Source organism: Channa argus, chromosome 23 (genome assembly GCF_033026475.1).
Source record: "Channa argus isolate prfri chromosome 23, Channa argus male v1.0, whole genome shotgun sequence".
Taxonomy (NCBI): Eukaryota; Metazoa; Chordata; class Actinopteri; order Anabantiformes; family Channidae; genus Channa; species Channa argus.
The window spans coordinates 1,136,247-1,159,043 of NC_090219.1; the positions used below are offsets into that span (position 1 = coordinate 1,136,247).

At 37.2% G+C, this 22,797-nt stretch overlaps 1 protein-coding gene across 4 annotated transcripts in view; it reads right to left on the reverse strand.

The window, feature by feature from the left end:
- The window catches only part of pudp (pseudouridine 5'-phosphatase), a 40,019-nt gene that overhangs the window by 6,735 nt on the left and 10,487 nt on the right, over positions 1-22,797 (reverse strand). The window contains exon 4 of one of the 4 annotated variants that reach the window (XM_067493504.1): positions 8,622-8,693. The exons of the other annotated variants lie outside the window; for them this stretch is intronic. Coding sequence (XP_067349605.1) covers positions 8,637-8,693 — 57 coding nt within the window. The 3' untranslated portion in view covers positions 8,622-8,636. Of the gene's footprint in view, positions 1-8,621; positions 8,694-22,797 lie in introns of those variants that run through there. 4 annotated transcript variants of the gene reach the window in all.

Sequence of the window (22,797 nt, forward strand, 5' to 3'; positions counted from 1 at the left end):
AAGATTTAACAGAACACGTATAGAGACTAGCCCATTATCTGAGGCCAAGAGTAGATTGTTGGTGACTTTTACCAGAGGTGTTTCTGTACTATGATGAACTCTAAATCATGACTGAAAGTCTTAATACAAAGTATTCCTGTACAGGTGGTCAAGTAGTTGTTTTGCAACTACTTTTTCAAGGATTTTAGAAATAAAGAAGAGATTAGATATCTGTCTGTAATTGGCTAAAACACCTGGGTCAAGACAGGCTTTTTTTTAAGTGGTGGTTTAATTAAACCTACCTTATAGGCCTGTGGTACATATCCTGTTTCTAAAGATGGATTAATGATATCTAATATAAACATATCTATTAAGGGTAAAGCTTCCTTGAGCAGTTTAGTTGGAATAGGGTCTAGCAGACAGGTTGTTGGTTTAGATGAGGTAATAATTGAAGTTAGCTCAGCGAGATCTATGGGTAAAAAGCATTCCTAAAAAAGGGATAGAGGCCTTATTGATTATTGTAGCACTGTTGTACATGACGATCTATCTGTAATATTTGGGGGGAGGATTAGGTGAATTCATTCTCTAATAGCTACAATTTTATTCATAAAGAAGGTCATGAAGTCATTGCTGCTCAAAGTTAAGGGAATACTAGACTCAACAGAACTATGCCTCTTTGTCAGCCTGGCTACGGTGCAGAAAAGAAACTGGGGGTTGTTCTTGTTTTCCTCTATTAATGATGAATAATATGTTGTTCTGGCATCACAGAGAGCTTTTTTGTATATTTTAAACTGTTTTTCCAGGCTGAATGAGATTCTTCTAAATTTCTGGAACGCCACTTCCTTACTAACTTTCGTGTTTCCTGTTTTAAGTTGCATGTTTGCGAATTATACCATGGAGATCGCCTCTTCTGGTTTACTGCCTTCTTTTTCAGAGGGGCAACACTATCGAGTATCTTACGTAGCGAGGCTGCAGAACTGTAAAACAAGATAATCAACTTGTGCAGGAGTAAAATTAAGGTGGCTACTTTCCGTCGTATTGACATATAGTGAAGCAAATGATAAAACAATAGTTTCTTTAAACATGTTTACAGTTTTACAGCTTTTTTTTTCACTTAAGCATCTGCTGTAGTGGAATTGTTTCCTAACTGCTGTTTAGTCCATTGTAAATTCAAATGTTATTAGAAAATGGTCAGAAAGAAGAGAGTTGTGAGGACATATTGTTAAATTATCTGTTTCAATGCTATACGTAAGGACAGGGTCTAAAGTGTGACTAAAACAGTAAGTTTGGGAAAAAAACAATTGAATCTAATAATGAATTAAATGCAGTGTTGAAGCAGTTACTGTCAGCGTCTTACATGAATGTTAAAGACACCCACTATAATGAATCTGTATATGAATGAATCTGTAGTGATAATCTGTACTAAGCACTAAATCGGATAGAAAATCTGAAAATTCAATCAGGAACTCTGAATAAGGGACTGGGGGACAGTACAAAATAACAAACAGTAGTGGTTTTTGAGTTTTCCAGTTTGGGTCCAAAAGGCTAAGAGTAAGGCTCTCAAATGTGTTATATATATGTTTAGGTCTAGGGTTTATTGGTAAGCTTGAGTGGAAGACTGCTGCTACCTCTCCCCCTCGGCCTGTGCATCTAGGAACATGATAATTAATATGACTTGGGGGTCTTGACTCATTTAGACTGAGATATTCGTCCCGCTGCAACCAAATTTCAGTAAGACAATCAATTCAACATTAATTCTAGTGACCTCCGATTTGCTTAACCGGGTGTCAATAACTACCGTGTGAATATTAATCTTACTGTATTTGTTTATCTTTAGCCAGGAGTTTCAAATATGTTGCCTGCTCTGGCCCCAGGAAGACATTTGACTATGGCCGCTGGAGTTTCTAACTTCACGTTTCTGACTATAGAGCTGCCAATTACCAGAAATGGTTACTCAGCGGGTGTGTCGCTCAGTAGGGAAAATTGATTAGAAACGTGAACCGACTGGTGGTGAACCATGGGCGTCTGTTTAGCATTAGAGACTGGTAACTGTAACTGGAAAAACTGCATACCTTTGGCCATGAGATATAGACACCCCTCAGTATGCATTTACAAAGATCCAAAGATCGCAAACTCTTTTCCACCTACAGAATCTGGCAGATATGATTATGTTCTGAGATGACCTGACAATCATCACTCTACACAGTCACTGGTCAAGTGAATGGAGGTGTGAAATTAGTTTTATTTATCTACTACATCCATTAATTTTTCTGTAGAACTAAACATGATATGCAACACCATGAATACCACTGAGGAGAAATGTACAATTCACAAATCATTGCATAAAGATTGCAAATAATTATTTCAGGGAAAGAGAGGGCTGCAACCAAGAGGAGGCGATGACAACAGGATTTTCAGCCCACCTTTTAGTGTCGACATTTACATTATACACTAAAACTGGATTTATTCATAGTCAGACAACACAAAGTTTAAATTTGTTTATTTGAGGCATCCCAGGCCCTTCACTCTGTATTGTAGACAGAGAAACATTCACATTCTTCCTGCTGTACACAATATAATGCCACATGAAAAAAATATAATAAATCAGAAAAATCAAACTCTGTTAATAGATATATTAGCTATATTTCATGCATCTTGGCAAACAAATACTGCTTCAATTAATACTGCTGCATTTCACAGTAATATATAACACATTGTACCCTTTAACCTGAATTTGAAGTGCCTTTTTGTTTCCTTGCATTATTAACAAAGCTGGATTAATGCATCCATTACTAAGTGAAAACGCAGTCCTAAATTTCAGGCTGGAAACTCTAGTTCATTTTGATTAAAGAAAACACCTGTACAATGAGTGTAAAACTCTGCAATAGTCTCAAAGAAAGCTTTAAGGACCTTTGGTTCGCCTTGACTGTGATAAACAGGTAGAACAAAGACGCCTCTTTGAGCTTCTTTAAACTCTAATTGACTTCTCTGATGTCACTAAGCCTAAACTAGAGAATGTCAACAATGACAGCAGAAACACTGAGAGTGCACAACAGAGAGCCCTCGCTAATTCCCTTGATTGGGAGCAATTAAAACTGGTAATTACCCAATGAGCTAGTAAAATGACCCTTTAATCTGCCTTCAATGTGCTTTGTTGAAATTAATAAAAAGAGATGCAGTTGCATTGCGGCTCACAGCGGAGTGACAGTTCAGGCGGATTACAGACAGAAGTTGCAGAAATGAAAGGGGAAAAAAAAAAAGAAAATCACAGCTAAATGCATGACACTATGTCTATACCAACTGGGCGAACAAAGGACTGGAATCTAATAGTACTACCCAGGTGTTGGAAAGGTGTACGTACAATTTATTAGGTACACCAAAAGTGGATTAAAGCCAACAGCCCTGCAATAAACCCTTTTACGTGATAGTTATAATCTCTGCTATAGTAATCGTTATAAGGAGGTGCCTTGGCCTTAACAATGTGAACACAGCCGCACAAAGAGTCCTTGATAGCACCTAGCTTGCATGAAGCAGCAGACCTGCATTTACAATTAAACAGACATTCAGTCAGTTTAATTGTTATGGGCACTTCACAATATATATATATATATATATATATATATATATATATAAAATACTAAACACACACAAATATCCAGATAATGGATGGATGGACAACTATTAACCCTTAGCATATTAGCAGGAAAACTACCCACAAAGTAGACAACCACTTGCAAAGTTTAACAGTTTCAATGCAGAACCACAAGCCCCATCTCCGGCACAGAGCAAAGACACATACTCCATTGTCAACTTTTAGAACTTGTGTGTGGCAGCATTTCAGTTTTTCTTTTTCAAAAAATGAGGAGAACAAAAAGGAAACTGACAAACACAAATCAATTTGCAAATTTGGCAAGGTAATAATCAGATGCAATGTATGATGGACTTGTCCTTTTGGCTTATCCTGTGAGTTCAGTTTCGCCTCAGCAGATCACTGTCCGCATAATATAATGGGCGTATAATGGACTTTTTAATCGTAGCAATATCATACTGTGACTTTTTGGTATTGTTGCATCCCTGTTGCATTTTTACGTCACTTGACTATCATAAGAACTGAAAGCAGTATCTAAGCCGTATTTAAATAAAACCCACACCTCATTCACAATAATTTTTTTGCAGACACAGTCGACAATCATCCCTTATCTTTATCTTTTTTTGATGACACATCTCTTATGATGAAATGTTTAGAGTCTTTAGTGGTCTTGTGCTGCTGGATTGCTGAGGAAACTAACAACACAAGTTTTGAATTTTATGACTGCACTTTACAACCACATGACCTGCATCACCCTTGAAATACATTGGATTGTGCTGAATAAAGGCAATTACACAAATGCATGCCGGCATTACTCATAGGAAAATTCAAGCAATAAAAACTTGAAGGGCTATTTTAAAGCCAAGAAAAGCTATTTGAAGAAACAAACAATGGGCCAATAAAAAAAATTGTCTTAAGGGTTACTTGCAGTGTAAGAAAAGAAATAAATGTGTTCTACATAGCAACCATAAAACAAAAAACAAAAAAACAAATATGTATTTTTTTTAAACAGGGAGTATATAAGATGTGACTCAGGGCAGATTTTTTAAGTTCTCTATAAATGGGACTGAACAAGGTTTCAGAAAGAATATGAAGCCTCCAGGGTTGGTTCGCAGTGATGCTGACGTCTGCTCACTTCCTTCTATGTGAAATAGTGAGTAGATGCTTTACCCACTGGTCCACCTCTTCAAAAGGTATCATGGAAGATTTACAACCTGTCTTCAGGCATGCACCCAAACACATGCAAGATTCATCAGAGCCAGCAAAATCTGGATTTACTGTGTACCCAAGTCAGTGCTGCTAGATGAGACAAGACAAAGGGGATGTGAGGTGAGGCCAGCATTGTAAAATGTGTGTTTGGTGTGCACAGATACATGCACACAACTTTGCTATTGTCTTAAACCCAACTGGCCCACTAACAGACACAGTCAACCCCTTTAACGAAGTGTGCTGTGGTGAGATGACAGCAGTGATGCCTGTGTGCTGTGATTTGGAGAGAATCCAGACCTTGTTTGGCTGCACACAACAATGCTGGTTGTGGACAGCAGTTCAATCAAGACATGAAGACATCTCGACAGTGAGGAGCTGCCTATGAGAGGAACCTGGTTAATCGCAGCACTGCTACATTTCAGCTGAATCCACAGGTCCTTATAATCACAATGATCATTTCTTTATAGGCAAAGATCAGACATCTGAGTCCACTGTTTGATTTATAGAGATAAGTAGACATCTAAATGAGAGTAGACACAGCTTTAAACATATGGCTGAAATATGCATTTTGAGTTTGCAGTTGAAATTTGTCTGTGCTGGATAGAATGTGGGCTTACATTTTAGATTTAGCTGTTTTAAGTAATAAAATGACTTTTTGACAATTGTACCGATGTCCTGAGATAATGCCCAGGAATCAGAGTGGGATCCAGGTGTTTATTAATGGGTCAATAATAACCCAGGTAAAGCAAAAGTTTGCATCCGCTTATTTCAAATTATATGAAACAGTATGACAAAGAATTCAGCTTCTACAATTATTTCATTATAAAATTATAAAATATAAAATTATTACTACCATTTTAGTTACTTCTGACAATGAATTTTTACTAACTGAATTTGCATTAATATTATGTTATGTTTAGGGTTAGGTTTGCATCCTCCTCAGTATGAGGAAACTCTAAACCTAATATAATAGATCAGTTAAATTGGGAGGGTTCTAACAAGAAAGACATCCAGTGGTAAAAACCAGTGTCAAATCAATGTGCAGTCCACAGGATCAATGGTGGTGAACCTGAGCTTATGAAGATAACCGAAAGAAGAGGGGGAAAAACAAAACCTAAGCCAGGTATATACAGGCACGAAATCCTATCTATTTTATTTGTTGCAGCTGCCAAAACCTCTCATTCACATCTAATGAAAGAGCAGCCGTATGTTTGTACATAATATATTCAGAATCTAGTTCGATCTGCCCAGAGTAGTAATGATTTAGTCTTTATTATGTTCCCATAACCCAAATGTTTTAACACTGTAACATTAGACTAGTTTTGGTCTTAATGTTGATTATCATAGTTAAATTTACTGACTGCATATGTTTACTGAATCAAAGTCAGTTCTGCAAGTTATTAAAATCAAAACAAAATTTCTGTGAAGAGATCAATACCTCTAGTTATGACCTGTAGCTTTAAAGTAAAAATGGGATCAGTAAAATTAGATATTACATCATCAACCAAACACAACTAGACAATTTACCAATATACTTAACATAGATTCATAGTCACTGTGGAAGATATCACAAAATCCAGTGCACCCTTCAATTAGAACATCCTAACCAGTGTAAGGGCCCTGTGCAGGCCTGGGATATAGTGGCTCCGACTCTGTACTTTGAAAACAAAAATTACTGTCTACTCACAAATTATTCTACAAAGTAACTATTAACAAAAGCTAACAAATAATTTTTTGAATAAATAGTACAATAATCCTCTGTATCATGATGAGGTAAAAGCAAAAAAAGCATAAAATGGAAACACCCACATCAAGAACTTTAAATTTGTAGTGTTTTTGTACCACAACTTTAAATGAAGTACATGTGTGCAAAAGATCAGAGAGTTGTCGTGCACAGACTTTAGCTGTAGGTTTTGCAGACATCCCATCACTCCTCGAAGTTCAAGTCTCCTACGACTCTTAAATTTTTATATACAATATTATATATACAAATTAATATAACTTTCCAGAAATATTATGTATCTTTCTTTAGTAAGCGGACCTACCACTTGCCTTTGTGTTTGAGTCTTACTATACGAAAGTAACACAGTGTAGCATTGCTACAGCAGCAGCTGTGGTGCACTGTGTATAACACGTTCATGGACAACACAGTGTGTAACTTAAATTTGTGCAAAGGTTGAGGTAATGGGACCAAATTACAAAGCATAAATATTTAAAGAATCGATAAACATCTATCTAATGCTTAAAGCTGCTCATGTTTTGAGCATTTATTGTCTATTGATTATACTTAAAAAAACAAAAAAAGGTAGTAAAGGATGTTGTTGCTGCTTTAGATCCCGGCAATGGTATGAAAAGAATACCCAAGACAACTGAGGCACTAAAATCTGGGTGTTATTATAGTTAAGATGCATGTCTGGTGCATGATGTGAACTTTTTAACAAGCTCTGTCAAATGACTGACCAATAAGGGTTACTACTCCTGCAATAGGGGAAAAAGTATGAGGTTGTGTTTGCATCTTGCACATTTTTGTGTTCTGCATGCAGTGGTGAGTGAAAAAGCAACAGTGACAGATTGCCTAACTGCATCTTCTAAATGATCCTGGAGCTTGGGGCAGCTTGAGCAAAGAATATGTAACATTTCATCATAAATAAAGCCGGTGTTGATAATAGACTCTTACAGCGGAGGACAAGAACAGAAACTGCAAATGTGTATTTTTATTCGATCTCAGAGGTCATATATACAGAGTAAATGGTTCCAGGTTGATTGTGAGGCCTTTGAGTTTTAATGACTGGCAGGTCTAATTACAATGTTGAGGATAAATATACTGTAAATGTCTGTTATGGAACTCTGACCATACTTGATAACTAGCTTGACAAATGAGGATTAATTTATTATCCAAAGGGCATGTTGAAAGATACTTGAAAAGTAAACAAACTAAATTAGCTAAAATGTAATTTGCTTCGAGCCTTCCCATGACACACAAATTCTTATGACAACAAACTATGATGCACACACAGCCCTTCCAGCCAATCATCACACAGAGCAGAGTCCCTATAATAAACACTCCACAGTATTGCAGTAATCAGGACTCAAGAAAACACAAGCAGTATCAGCCAAAGATTGCTACAAAAAGTATAGGTGGATACCTCAAGGAGGTAACAGTCCTCGACACAAAACACAACAAACGCCACTTTATATTCAATTTTTAACCCTTATTTTTACTCGCATTTGGAAAGTAACTGCACAGATGCATATGTTAGACATGTTATAAATTGTTTTTGTGATCAACTAAAAGTTATACAAACAGGAAGTATATTGATGTTAAACAGAATGTTAAGCGAATATGAGTTTTTGTTGTGTATTTATTATGCAAATGCGCACCATGTAAGGTTCCTGTTTGTACTACAGTGCATCCAAAAAGTATTCCCAGTGCTAAACTATTTCTACATTTTGTTATGTTACAGCCTTATTCCAAAACTGATTAAATTCATTATTTTCCTCAAAATTCTACAAACATAGCCCATAATGACAACGTGAAAGATGTTTGTTTGAAATCTTTGCAAATCTATTAAAAATAAAAAACCCACATGTAGATAATTATTCACCGCCTTTGCTCAATACAGCATCAAGTCTTTTTGAGTATAATGCTAAAAGCTTGGCACACCTTTTTTGGGGTAGTTTTCCCCCATTCTTTCGATTCAATTCAATTCAACTTTATTTATATAGCGCCAATTCACAACAAAGTTTTCATTTCAAGGCACTTTACAGAATAAAGTCAAGACTATGAAGACATATAGAGAGAACCCAACCATCCCCCCTTGAGCAAGCCCTAGGCAACAGTGAAGAGGAAAAACTCCCTTTAACGGAAGAAACCTCCAGCATAACCAGGCTCAGGGTGGGCAGCCATCTGTCTTGACTATTTGGGGTGAGTGGAACGTAAAGAGAGAAAATTAAAAGAGCAACAAAAGCAACAACAAAACATTGGGCAGGTTGGTAGGACGGGTAGCTGCACACTAGAAAATACAGCTTTAAAGCCCGGGAACACCTGCAGAGAGAGGGAGACAGAGAAGGAGAAAGACAACTATGGTAGAAAACATAGAGTTAATGTCATACAGTAGTGACAATTGTGGGTGAGAGGAGAGGAAAGAGTGACAAGGAGGAGGGGGGTCCCCTCAGCAATCTAAGCCTATAGCAGCATTACTATAACTTATATAACTATAAGCTTTATCAAAGAGGAAGGTTTTGAGCCTAGACTTAAAAGTAGAGAGGGTGTCTGCTTCCTGAATCAGAACTGGGAGCTGGTTCCACAGGAGAGGAGCTTGATAGCTAAAGGCTCTGTCTCCCATTCTACCTTTGGAAATTCTGGGAACCACAAGTATCTTGTGTCTTGTTTTCTTGTATTAATGATGAATACTATGTTGTTCTGGCACCACAGAGAGCTATTTTGTATATTTTTAAACTGTTTTTCCAGGCTAAATGAGATTCTTCTAAATTTCTGGACTTTCTTGTTGCCTGTTTTAAGTTGCGTGTTTGCGACCTATACCATGGAAATCGCCTCTTCTGGTTTACTGCCTTCTTTTTCAGAGGGCCAACACTATGACTATTGAAAGTAGTGAGGGTGCAGAATTGTCAACAAGATAATCAACTTGTGCAGACGTAACATTAAGGTGGCAACTTTCCATTGTATTAACATATGGTGAAGCAAATGATGAAAGAATAATTTCTTTAAATTTGTTTACAGCTTTTTCCACTTAAGCTATAGCTACTGCTATAATGGAATTTTTCTCTATAGTCAGTTTTTTTCCCTATAGTCCGTTTTTGTAAATTTAAATGTTATTAGAAAATGGTCAGACAGAAGAGAGTTTTGAGGAAATATTGTTAAATTATCCGCTTCAATGCCATATGTAAGGACAAGGTCTAAGGTCCGATTAAAACATTGAGTGGATTAATTTACATTTTGGGAAAAAACTATTGAATCTAATAATGAATTAAACAAAGTTCTGAGGCAGTTACTGTCAGCATCTACATGAATGTTAAAGTCACCCACTATAATGACTTTATCTGTACTAAGCACTAAATCAGATAGAAAATCAGAAAATTCTATCAAAAACTCTGAATAAGGGACTGGAGGACGGTACACGATAAAAAATTATAATGGTTTTTGAGTTTTCCAGTTTGGGTGTGAAAGGTGAAGAGTAAGGCTCGCAAATGAGCTATAACTATGTTTAGGTCTAGGGTTTATTAGTAAGCGTTGGTGAAAAATGAAGCTACTCCTCCACCTCGGCCTGTGCGTCTAGGAACATGATAAATAATATGACTTTGGGGGGTTGACTCATTAAGACTGACATATTCTTCCTGCTGCAACCAAGTTTCAGTAAGAGAAAATAAATGAAATTGATGATCGCTTATTAAGTCATTTATTAACAGATTTAGAAGAGCGAGATCTGATATTTAATAATCCACATTTAATAGTTTTGGGGTTTTGTTCTGTAAGAGGTGTAATCTTAACTTTTATTAGGTTATCATGATTACTCCTCTTGTGGTAATTTTTGGTTTATGTAATTTAGTGGGTTGGGGAACAGACACAGTCTCTATAGGTATGTGGGAGTTGTTAGGGGGTGACGGATGTAAGGATACTAAGGATGTAAGGCTTGTAGGACTGGAGCTCTGCATCCTAGGCTCAACTCTGGATTGTCATACTTTTGGTTGTCTAATAAAACCAACCATATTTCTGGATAAGAAAGCTGCACCGTCTAAAATAGGATGGATGCCATCTCTCCTAATCCGCCTACGTTTTCCCCAAAATCGTTTCCAATTATCTATGTAGCCCACATCATTTGCTGGACACAACCTAGACAGCCAGCGGTTGAATGACCACTGGCTGTAGTCACTGGTCAGATTTGTCAGGGGTCCAGAGAAAACTACGGAGTCCAACATTGTTTTGGCAAATCTTTAATTCTAATTCTTCTTTGCAGTACCTCTCAAGATGCATCAGGTTGAATGGGAAACGTTGGGGCAAGCTTCTGGTTTAAGTCTATGGTTGGGCCATAGAAGGACTTTTACAGAATTGTCCCGTAGCCACTCCTTTATTATCTTGGCACCAATTACAGCTTCAAGTCTTTTTAGGTAGGATGCTACAAGCTTGGCATACAGATTTTTCTCCGATTCTTCTTTGCATTACCTCTAAAGCCCCATAAGGTTGGATGTAAAGTATCAGCATAGCCATTTTCAGACCTCTCCAGACATGGTCAATCGTGTCTGGGCTATGGCTGTGCCACTCATGGACATTCACAGAGTTGTCCTGTAGCAACTCCTTTGTTATCGTGGCTGTGTGCTTTCAGTCATGGTCCTGTTGAAAGGCAAAACTGTTGCACCAGTCTGAGGTCCAGAATGCTCTGCAACAGGTTTATACCATGGATGTCTCTGTACATTGTTGTACACTTTCATTTCACTTAATGGTGTTGAAATGAGTGTTGGTTCAACATCAGCCATAATCTCCTCTTTATACTGGTGGTTTTTGAAGTGGTGGTACAAATTTTAGACATCCAGCCTGGCAGCTCCAACCTCAGCATTCTTCTACCAATATTTTCACAGTCTCTCCTCCAAACATAACCCAACCACCTCAATCTGGCCTCTCTGACTTTATCTCCCAAACATCAAACATGAGCTGTCCCTCAGATGTACTCATTACTGATCCTATCCATCCTCGTTACTCCCAAAGAGAACCTCAACATCTTAAGCTCTGCTAACTTTGCCTTCTGTCTTTTCTTCAGTGCCACTGTCTCTAAACTGAACAACATTGCTGGTCTCACCACAGTCTTGAACACCTTTCCTTTCATTCTCGCTGATACTCTTTTATCACACAACACACCTGACACTTTTCTCTACCCCTTGCAACCTGGTTGCACATGCCTTTTTACTTCTTTTCTACACTCTCTGTTGCTCTGAAGCGTTGACCTGAATGTCCTGCACCTTCTTCACCTCTCTTCCCTGTACACACACGTATTCTTCCTTGCTGCGGCTAAACCTTCATTCCTTTCTAGAGCAGACCTCCACCATTTTCCTACACCTGCTTCCTGCTCTCACTACAGATCACAACATTATTTGCAAACAGTCCACAGAGATTCCTGTCTAACCTCATCTGTCAGCCTGTCCATCACCAGAGCAAACAAGAAGGGGCTCAGAGCTGATCCTTGATGCACACCTGCAGCACACCTCACCACGGTCTTACAGCTCTCATACATGTCCTGCACCACTAACATACTTCTCTGGCATTCTAGACTTCCTCATACAATACCACAGTTCATCTCTCAGCACCCTGTCGTACACTTTCTCTAAATTTACGAAAACACAATGCAACTCCCTATGACCTTGTCTGTACATCTCCATCAGCATTCTTAAAGAAAATACTGCATCTGTTTTACTCTTTCTAGGCATGAACCATACCTACGCCCTTAGCCTAGCTTCCACACCTATTTCCCACAACTTCATTGTATGGCTCTTCAGCGTTACTCCTCTGTAGTTGCCACAGCTCTGCACACCTTCCTTGTTCTTAAAAATTGGCACCAGCACACTTCTCCAGCTACCGTGTCTCTTGTAGTCCACGTCTGGTCCTTTCAACAGCTGAGCTGAACTGAATTCTCTTATAACAAAACCATTGTTTCTTTGACAAATAGATAAAACTTAAAAGCCTAAACTACAAAGGCAAACTATAATCAAAATATGGTAATCAAAGCCATATGCTAATTACAAGCATATGGCTTTTGATTATGCTAATCAAAGCCATGTCACTAATTACATAATCAGTACGCTTCAACGTATACCTCCTAATCCAATTAACCTAACAATACACAACACGAACAAAAAAAAACAAAAAAAACAGGAAACCCTGGTTGGCTCAAACACCATCCCTATCTCTTTACCTTGCCTGTACAACCTGAGAGTTGAGAATCCACTTCTTCCTGTTTAGTGTCCAACCTAGCATACAAGTTCACATATGCTCTTTGTTTCGCCTTTGCCACCTCTACCTTCACCTTACGCTGCATCTCTCTGTACTCCTGTCCAGTCCTCTCGATGTCCCACTTCTTCTTAGCTAACCTCTTTCCCTGTATACACTCCTGAACTTCCTCGTTCCACCACCAAATCTCCTTGTCCACTTTCCTTTTTCCTGATACACACCTAGTACCATCCTACCTGTCTCCCTGATCATATTAGCTGTAGTGATCCACTCATTTGGAAGCACCTTCTGACCACCCTGAGACTGTCTCCACCCTGACAATTTTCAACTTCCTGCACTTTTTTTCTGCTCTGCCTTAGTCCTGTTGATCTTCCTCACACCCAGAGTCATTTTACACACCACCATCCTGTGTTGTCTGGCTACACTCTCCCCTACCAATACTTTGCAGTCACTGATCTCTTTCAGATTACAACGTGCTTTGCATCTAAATATCATCCCTTACCACATGGTGCACAGTTTATGCTATTGCACAGAAATGTGACTCATGCAGGCCATGATGAACTCATACTGAACTCACAATTTTCACAAATTGTAATAACTTGTATGCATTATAATGTAATCACATAAAGTAGTAATAACAAAAATAGTCTGTATATCTTCATTCACAAACAGCCTTTGGCTGCATAGAGACACCAGCTACAACGAGCGCTTTAACCAACAAGTTACCCTGATGCCCAATTCCAAATCATAATTTATATTCTGTTAGTAAGATAAAGTACATGCTATTGTAACCATTCATTTTCATACCATATTATACTGTGAAATGAGTACATTGACATTTGCTAATGATAAACAGTGAGATGGTGGTATTATTCATGTGGATAATTGGATTACTATTCTCAATATCTTAAACGTAAACTGGCCATCCATTTCTACTTTTTGAACTTTAACATTGTGGAATAAACTGTAAGGGTTCTGCAGGACTTCAAATTATATAAATTCAGTCATGCAAAATATTATTAAGATTATATCTCATTACTCAGTTACAATAAAAATAAATAATTTAAAAGATAAATCTGTTTGTAACTTGGAGTTGATTGGTATGACCGTTAGTTTAAAAGGTTCTTTGTAAGAGAAACATACCCTGACATGTTTACTGACTGACACAATGCACTCCCAGAGGCAGCCATTACTGAGTATGTTTTCATTAGAAGATAACTTGCCGCTGCTGAGTGTAAATAGATTGCAATTGGCTCAAAGAAAAGCCTGTGGGCAGCTCAAGGACTTAATGAAAAAATTAAATCACTAGTATTAAGCAAAAATGAGTATCCAGCCTGGCTGCATTTGCTTTGCTTGTGATTTGAGGAGGACTCTGAAGCCAGCTTAACCCACACGTTTCAAATATGTGGTGATAAAAGTATTCAGCTAGAAAAGCACAAACGCGAGGAAGGGACAGAGCTGTATTTCAGAATGCAACCTAAGCTACAAGAGATAAGACAGATGGAGGGTATGCCAAACGGTTCTGAATCAACTTGGGATGAATGCATTTTAAACCAATCTCCTAAGTAAAGCTAAATTCAAAAAACAAATTTGAAACAAAGAATTATGACGTTATCATAGAATAAAAACTAAGCTGTGGAATCACTGTTACATCCCATCTCTTATCTTACAGTACCGCTTCTTGCAGTAAATAGGTTTATGAACTGAATTTTTTTGTTAATTATTAGACAAGATGCAAAAATAGTTATGACAAGCTATGAAAATGCAGCAGCATGTCAATAATTCTGTAAGTCAAATGGTTTAATGGCGCTATAAATGTTACATTGCATAGCATTTATTGACAGGCTTTTCTACTTATTTCCCAACCGGGGGAACAATCCCTGCAACACTGGTAGCTGTATACAACAAAGATGTTTAATAACAATAATTAATAATTAAAAACTAAGATGAGACTAGAAGCAATTAATGTCAGTCATAAACCAGTCACACCAATGTTTATCCCAACACTGATTGATCCTATTGACAACTTACCTTTGCAATTGAGAGGTTGGAGGTAGGGAAGTTACTTCCCTACTTAAGTAAATGCAGAGAACTAATTGCATTTCACTGAATGTGAGTACTAGAAAAATGACAAAAAAGAAATTAAAAATATGTTGCAACAGCATCCATCCACTGATAATGGAGAACTGTGTGCTACCACATCCCCAACCGACCGCGAAACTCCAGGGCACAAAATTGGCAGTCCAGAAACCTTTAACTAAACTAAAAGTAACATTGTATCACTTAAGTTTTATAAACTATTTTACATTCTCTACAGACTCAAATGAAATCAAAAGTGGAGGTTGCACTTGCAGAAATAGTTTAAGATCAGAATGCTGATTCTTTATTATGTGAATCCTTTTAAATCCCTGTTAGATTTTGTAGGATAAAAACCAATAAAAGCCCTGGGTTGGGGAAGGTTCTGGATCATAGTTGCCGTGTTGTTGCAGCATCATTATCTGCAAATCTAAACCTCATGCGGCAAGAAGGGAATTCATTGCCTCTATCCACTCTGTGTGAGAACCTTTTTTTCAACACCTATTTCTGATTGCAAACTTTACTAAATTCACTTCTTCTCCATTTTTATGTGCAAGTGTAATAACTATGTTTTTCTTACCATTAGAGCTCAATATTGTTTTTTGAGATTCAGTGATTTGTGTTGAGATTGTAATCCCTCATTACCACCGGACACATTCAGTAATACTTAAACAATTCTGCTTTCAGACAAGCCATAATTAATATGCTATTATGTGCTTTATACTAACAATAATGCCATTTTGCAGTTTTCCAAAACAGTATACAGTGTTCAAATGCTTCTGCCTTCTGGTCTACAGTCATAATATCAGAGAAATGTTTCTACAGTGCTAATTTATTCTCTTTTTGTGTGCGTCTCATATTAAACTGCTCCAAATCTTTAAAATAAATGTAACATAAAACAAATGCAACCTGGACTAGCACAAAGCACACATTTGAAATCAATGGGTTATTTACAGAAGCCAAAATCCAACATCTAAATCCCCAATTTGGAAAAAGTAATTGTCCCCTAAACTACATGTCTGGACTTTGACTAGTTAACTCCAAAACCTTAATTTGATTTATTCTGAGTGTCTGAGATTGATTTACTTTCATGCTTTGATCATCTTCTTGCTGCATAGCCCAGTAGCTATTGAGCTTCAACTTCAACTGATAAGCTTAATTTCTCCTTCAGGATTCCTTCAGGATTCCCTCAATAATCCCAAATCACCCTGACCCTGATGCAGTAAAGTGTCCCCACAGCATCACAACAGCACCGTCATGCCTTACCATTAGTTTGGTGTTTGCGGAATTCGGTTTTTGGTTTACAACAGATGTAGCCAAATGGTTACATTTTTCAATCATCAGTGAGGTTTATGAATCATCTAGGTGTGTTGTGGCAGAATTCAGACTTAATACTCAGCAGGTGTTTTTACTCTAATAGTGGAGTTATCAAAACTGATGTTTATTGAGATGAGGAGCACTTATTTGAAACAAGGCTAGAGAATTTCTCCTTCATATCTGAACATGTTGGGTATCTTCTTAAACTTGAGACTGTCCCACCTTCCTAACCATGTCCAAATCACAATATGAGCATCAGAATTGCTTAAACCCAAAGGAAAAGCAGAACTCTATTATTATAGTTTACATTTTGATTAACTGCTTTCTCAACCAAACCAGATATTTATACAGCCAGAAATGCCTAAAATCACTGTCTTGGTTTCTTTTATTATATTCTGGCCTAATGATTAAATTAACTATAACTGAGAGGGGACTGTTTATGAGTTCAGGTTCAAAACTCTTTCGAGGAACATACAAGAGTCCTGTGACCCCCCCTCTGTTTTTTATGGGCATTGGGCAAAGGTACTCACATTGGTGGTGAAAACTAAATATTGACTGAAGAGTGTATTTATGCAGAAACCCATTTGTAATGGAAATCAGAATATTTTTATACTTACAGTATATTGCCTGCTAGGGCAGGTAAACCATTTGGTACACAAACCCTCCAAAGCTCTCCAAATGACTAAAACTGAAGGACTGCCTAGTACTGCTATGACTAAAATTGATGTACAATAGCATTGTTGCGCATCATTTCTATTCCATCAAATGTAGTAAAGTGACAGTTTTGGAATTTTAAAAGAGGTTCAACGACAAGTTTTTTTAAATCTTACTTTTTCCAGGTGAAAGGGACTGAGAGACCTGTTGTATTTCAAACATCTGTACTTCAAAAATGTTCACTATCCAGTGATTGTTGTAGTTATTCCTACTAGTTATTCCATTTGGGGTGATTTACATGTTGTTTGTCTGAGAATGGAATGTAACTGCATCTGTGCAAGATGAGCCTGATCAAAAAAATACTGCAGAAAATTCAGGAAAAAAAAATCACTTTTCTGATAGTTGTTAATCTGCAATTCCTTAAACAAACTGAACATGATTTATTTTAAATTTCTGATTTGTTTGGTAAAAAGAAAAGAAAGTCTGGGTAGTTAAAATGAGCAGTGAAAAGTCCATGATGTGATGCCAAGACAGGAGATTTGACCTCTGTGGTTTTCTCATTTTCTCCACTTGTGTCCTGTATGCTTCTCTCTTCATGGATTATCAAATATGAAACGTCCCTATTTTAAAAATCTGACAATGCATCAGGCTGTACCCTAACATGCAGCATGGATACATGTCAGGAGCTGTAGAGTTACTGTCAAACTAACTAAATTATAAAGCATCAACAGTTACAGGAAACAGTTAAAACAGCGCTTTGTAAAATGACTTTGAATGCAATTAAATTCTTTGGATTAAAATATCCACTAAACTTTTTTCTCCATGATAGCAGGTTCGGCTGTGTGTGCATGTGCAAAGGATACATTAGTTTTACGGTAAGTCCAATGAGCACGAGTGGGGGCCTGCTGGATATTCGCAGTGTTAACAAGATACTGTAAGAAGTGCACCTAGAATTTGTACAGTAGGCTGAGAAGAGAAGACCAGTTTTTTGCGCGTCAAGTTATTTCAGAGATTGATAAGTGATTTAAGCTTCAGTGTTTATGGTATATTTTGTTTAAAATCAAGGATCCATGAAAATTTCAGCAGCAATGCTGGTCTGTTTAGAAGGAACCAGTGGTTGTGGTGGAAATAGGGGAATTGTTGTTGTAGTAGCAGCATGTAATTGACAAAAAGTCAAAAATCATTTTAGTCCTTAGGATTGAGTTTGGTCCAAACCATTTAAACTTGTAAAAGCAGGATTTGAAAGAGCAGAGCTCTCCTGCACTAGGGCACAGAGCTTTGCTACTTTGAATTGTAACTCCCAGCAAAGGTAATGGCATGGGGAAGATTGGGAAATGTATTAGTCTATTGTGCCCTTAATGATGACCTCATCTATCACCAGACTAATTTTCTGGAGGTATTATAGTCAAGGATGTTTGAATATCTTTTATTAACTGTTAAAACCTTTTAGGCATCTGTTGTGTTTTTCTGTTTCTACTCACTGCGTTTGTCACCATACTGTTTTACTTTATTTTTTATTACTTTTTTAGTGACACAATGTTAACATCTGTCCAGGGACTGCAGATGAAAGAATAGTTTTTTTTTTGGCAAATTCTGGTACATTTGCTGAAATGTACACTGTCCCCTTCAAATAAACCAATAAAAGTACAAGTAAAGTTAAAGGTTTGTATGTAACAATAGTCATGAGATCCCCTCGATCCTCATTTATAGATAATAAATAGTTCAAAGACAACAGATAAAATTTTGAAACCTAGTAATTTGATGCTAGCGATGTTTTGCAAAAAAGTAGGGGTAGGAGGAAAATACCATAAAACACCAGGTGGAACACCTAACAAGAAATTAGGTTAATTTGTAACTTCAGCATCATAAATGGGAGTAAAAATAGCATCTCAGAGAAGCTAAGTCTTTCAGAAGTAAGAATGGTATGAGTTTTATAATATATGTGTTTTTTCCACACCCCGAGAACAATGTTTTCTCATCATAAACTGTCATCATCTACGGATCACAATATCATTAAAACATTCAGAAAATTGGAAAATCTCTGTACACAAAAGTAAGACTAAATACCAAAAGACGACGTCCTTATTATAGCAACACAATTACAAATGACATTTAAAGATTAAAGCAAGAAAAAAAAATTTCAAATGACTTGCAAATCATTGCATTCTCTCTTTTACAGCCTTCCAGCTTTTCTGGCACGAGGGTTTGTAGCCTTGCATCTGTAGCTGCAGCTGCAGCTATTCAGTACTCCTATATTGACAGGGTGTCATACTCCTGTTAAAATCACCGCAGAAAGACAGGCAGGAGGGCTGCCAAGGTTGCAGTTTATTAAGGTAGAACTTCAAATACTAAAAAGGGATCTGTATAAAAACAGTGCCACCTACAGATGTAGCCATTGAAAGTGTACGATACCAGTATACTGTATTTGTACCCAAACTAGTTACTAGAGTAGCAGACATATCCAGTATTATTCAAGAAGCATGAGAACGGCAAACTTTCCTCAAGGCTTTTCAGACATGACGGCTGCTTTCTGCGTTTTATATGGGAGACTTGAGGCTATGTGCACTTTACTGTGACTTTTTATTTAAAAGCTTCTTACCATAAAAGAAAAATTAGGCTAATTTGTGGTGCTGTATCACTGTATCAGTTTATGTGATCACATCAATCTAAGGATGTTCAGTTTGTGTCATTTTTCATTCCCAAGTAAAAACTGGTTTTACCTGGAGATTACTGTAGCCTGCTTGTGTTATTTTGTTAACGCATGAAATATTCAGCTAGATGAGACTGGGTGGAGCCAGGAAATATTTTCCAACCCATGGAAAAAAAACAAAGGACAAAGGCGAAATTAAATTGATAATGCGAATTGTTTTAGCAATGTTTCACTCTCATTATATTCATCCTAAACAAGAGCGTTTGATGAGAAAACAGAAGATAAACCACCTTACTGGTACAACAGATGAATAATAATACTGTGTGGTTACAGAAACAAGAGGAGAGAGAATAAAATGTTTTTCTTTATGAAGCCATATTTTGGAGACTGGGTGGTATCATAGCTACAGTAGTTTCTGTATTTGTGTTTTTCCCCAACTTAAAGGACAGAGAAGCTTTAACAGCTCTGTGTCCCTGTTTTCAGTGACTCAGTTTGACCAGTGGAAAGTGATGTAATTGACAGTGCACATTCAGCCTGATTTTGTGAAATTTTTTTCCCTGAAAAACAGCAGTTACAGTCTTTGTCTCATCAAACCAAACCAAGGACGCAGTTACACAACAAAACCACCAGTATTAAATTAACTGTGAGTGTATTTACTTATATTTTGGAACTGTTGATTTAACCCTTTATGATTTTTCTGTGTACATACCAGAGAACCGCCTGATCATCTACTCGGCCACGAACAGAAGCTGCTATGACAAACAAATGTGAGGTGTGGGAGGTTTCTGGGCTGATTCCAGTTAACCCAATACTTACAAGCAGAAACTTGGTACATCTGCTTCTTGTCCAAATTTTAAATTGCTTTTGACTTTTAGTAACTCTGTCTGTTGTATAGTCACGAGTTTGTGACACAACAACAAAGCAGAGCACACAATTTGATTACGTTGAAAAAGTAGAACAACAGTATTAACAGGCCGATGCCTTCGGAGGTTTCAGAGGGGTTTTCAATTAATATTTAAATGAAGTTGTCATTCAAACCTCTTAGGTGTAAGACCATCTCCATGATTACCCTCCATCACCCTACCCAGCCCCTTTGTAGAAAATTTTGTTTGGAGGAATTCACCATTAAACAAAGCAGAAACACTGAAACACTGCTGCAAAGCTTATGATCCACACAGAACAGTGGGAACTTCATTAATGAGCTCATTATTATTAAAAATGTCTGAAAGGACAGGATTTTTAAAGCTATTAAATCAGTGTTCACGTCCATCTCACAATTAAAAGGCTGTGGATAATGACAGGTGGGGACTCCCCCACTTTTCCTGTGTCTGGTTAGTTACTAACAAATGATGATTAAACAAAGGCAGTGGATCAGGCTGGTAGTTTATTAACCAGAGATCATTTTGTACAAACAGCTTCAGATTAGTTATTATGATTAGGTTAGTTTATAATAAACTGTTCTAAACAACACTGAACTAAATAAATAACCTCAATAATAAATAACCTCACGTTTAAGAAAACATCGTGTCAAATTTACAGTATAGACTGAGATTGTAAACTGATACACTCAAACTTAGCCTCTAAAACTGCAGGTCTGGCCTGAACATGTACTGACATGTAAACCATGATCGCTTCAGGAGAAAAGAGGTGCTTTTAAGTAAATTCTAATAAAATCTATAAGGACAATAACAGCATAACTTCTTTTTAATAAATAATTAGTGAATGGTCTGCACTTATATAGCGCTTTTCTACCTGGCACTCAAAGCTCTTTACACTGTTTCTTATTCACCCATTCGTACTCACAACACACACACACCGATGGGGGAGCTACGACGCAGCTGGCCAACACTCACTGATGGCTAAAAAGACGAACTGCAGGTTGGATTTTATGAACCTTTTGCTGAATTAAATAAACTGCATTCCTGACAGAATGCCACCAGTAGGGTATTGCAAACATTCCGCACACAAAAACCATGACACTTTCAATGGCTATATCTGTAAATCCAAAACCAGAAGAGAAGGTCTTGTGCACAATCCATTCTCACCTATTATCTTTAGTGATAAAGGTAAGGGCCCATAAGCTCTGTAATGGTTGTAATGGCCCAGTTTAATTTTAGGATTAAAAAGGTTATGTCTAAATTGTACCAGATTTGAATATCTTGATTACAAAGCATTTACCAGGTATAATGACGAGTGTATGATTAATGACGGGAAGAACTAGTTTTCTCTCTCCACCCCTATCAGTGAGAGCATGAACTAGCTCACTTTCATGTTTTATTAATCATATTCAGCCTTGGTTAAATTTCCTGTCTCATCAACTGTGTTACTTTGGAGTTGTGAAATGGCTCTGCTCAACATCGAAAAGAAAAAAAGCATTATCTTTCACTTTTAGTTAGTTCAGACAGCAGTTGTCGACACCACATTATGATGCAATTGAACTACAGTTCACAGTGAGGGACATTTCACTCTTTTATATCTGACCCTCATATTTTGCATTATTTGTAAAATCACATCTTTCATAATGTGAATCTTACATTGCAAGCTCTAAATGTTCTAATTTGTGTTGAATTATTTCATCTGAATTATTTTCTTTTAAAAGCCTTTAGTGATTAATTAGGTAAGGGAGACACCATGTGTTGAAGCGACTTTTTTCTGTTTAATATATCAGAGCTTTTTGTAACCATCCCCAACCAAATATCTGATTCTGCATCTGTGAACATATTCAAATAGCCGTTTTGTGACTGTCGGAAATTGTTCTCACAGTGTATAACGTGCTTTTGTGAAAGGCGTGGCCCAAGACCAAAATCTGTACCCGTCAGATTGTAACATGTCTGTAAAGTTTTCATGATTGCAAACCCACAGGAAAGCCTTGAAGAATTTTCATTACATTTTACTTGTGGGAAGATCCCAACCTATAATGTAACATCCAAGCAGACCCTACTAACTGAACAACAGACAACAAAATAGACAAGGCCCTCACAAGGGCTCCAGGGTCAATAAGAAGTCAGTAGATGATTAGGGAAAGCTTTTTAACATTGGGTGCTCTCTTTTGTCTTAAATAGCCTCTTGTGTTCCCTCACTTGCTTCTTATCCTCCCATCTTATTCCCTAATAATTCCACAGAAGACGAAAGATGAGAAAAGATGCAGGCAAAGATGAAAGGAGAAAAGAATAGAGAAATGAGGGATCTTTTTTTCTGAGGAGAGTTTCGAAGCACTGTCAGGTCGTGATGACGACAGTAAAGCTATGTCAGTTGTTAACTTTTTATGTCTTGGACATATATTTGTCAAGAAAAGGTGATTTTGTGTACAATAATAAGGATACATGTATGCTTATGGAAACAAAATAAGAAAACATTCAACTGATG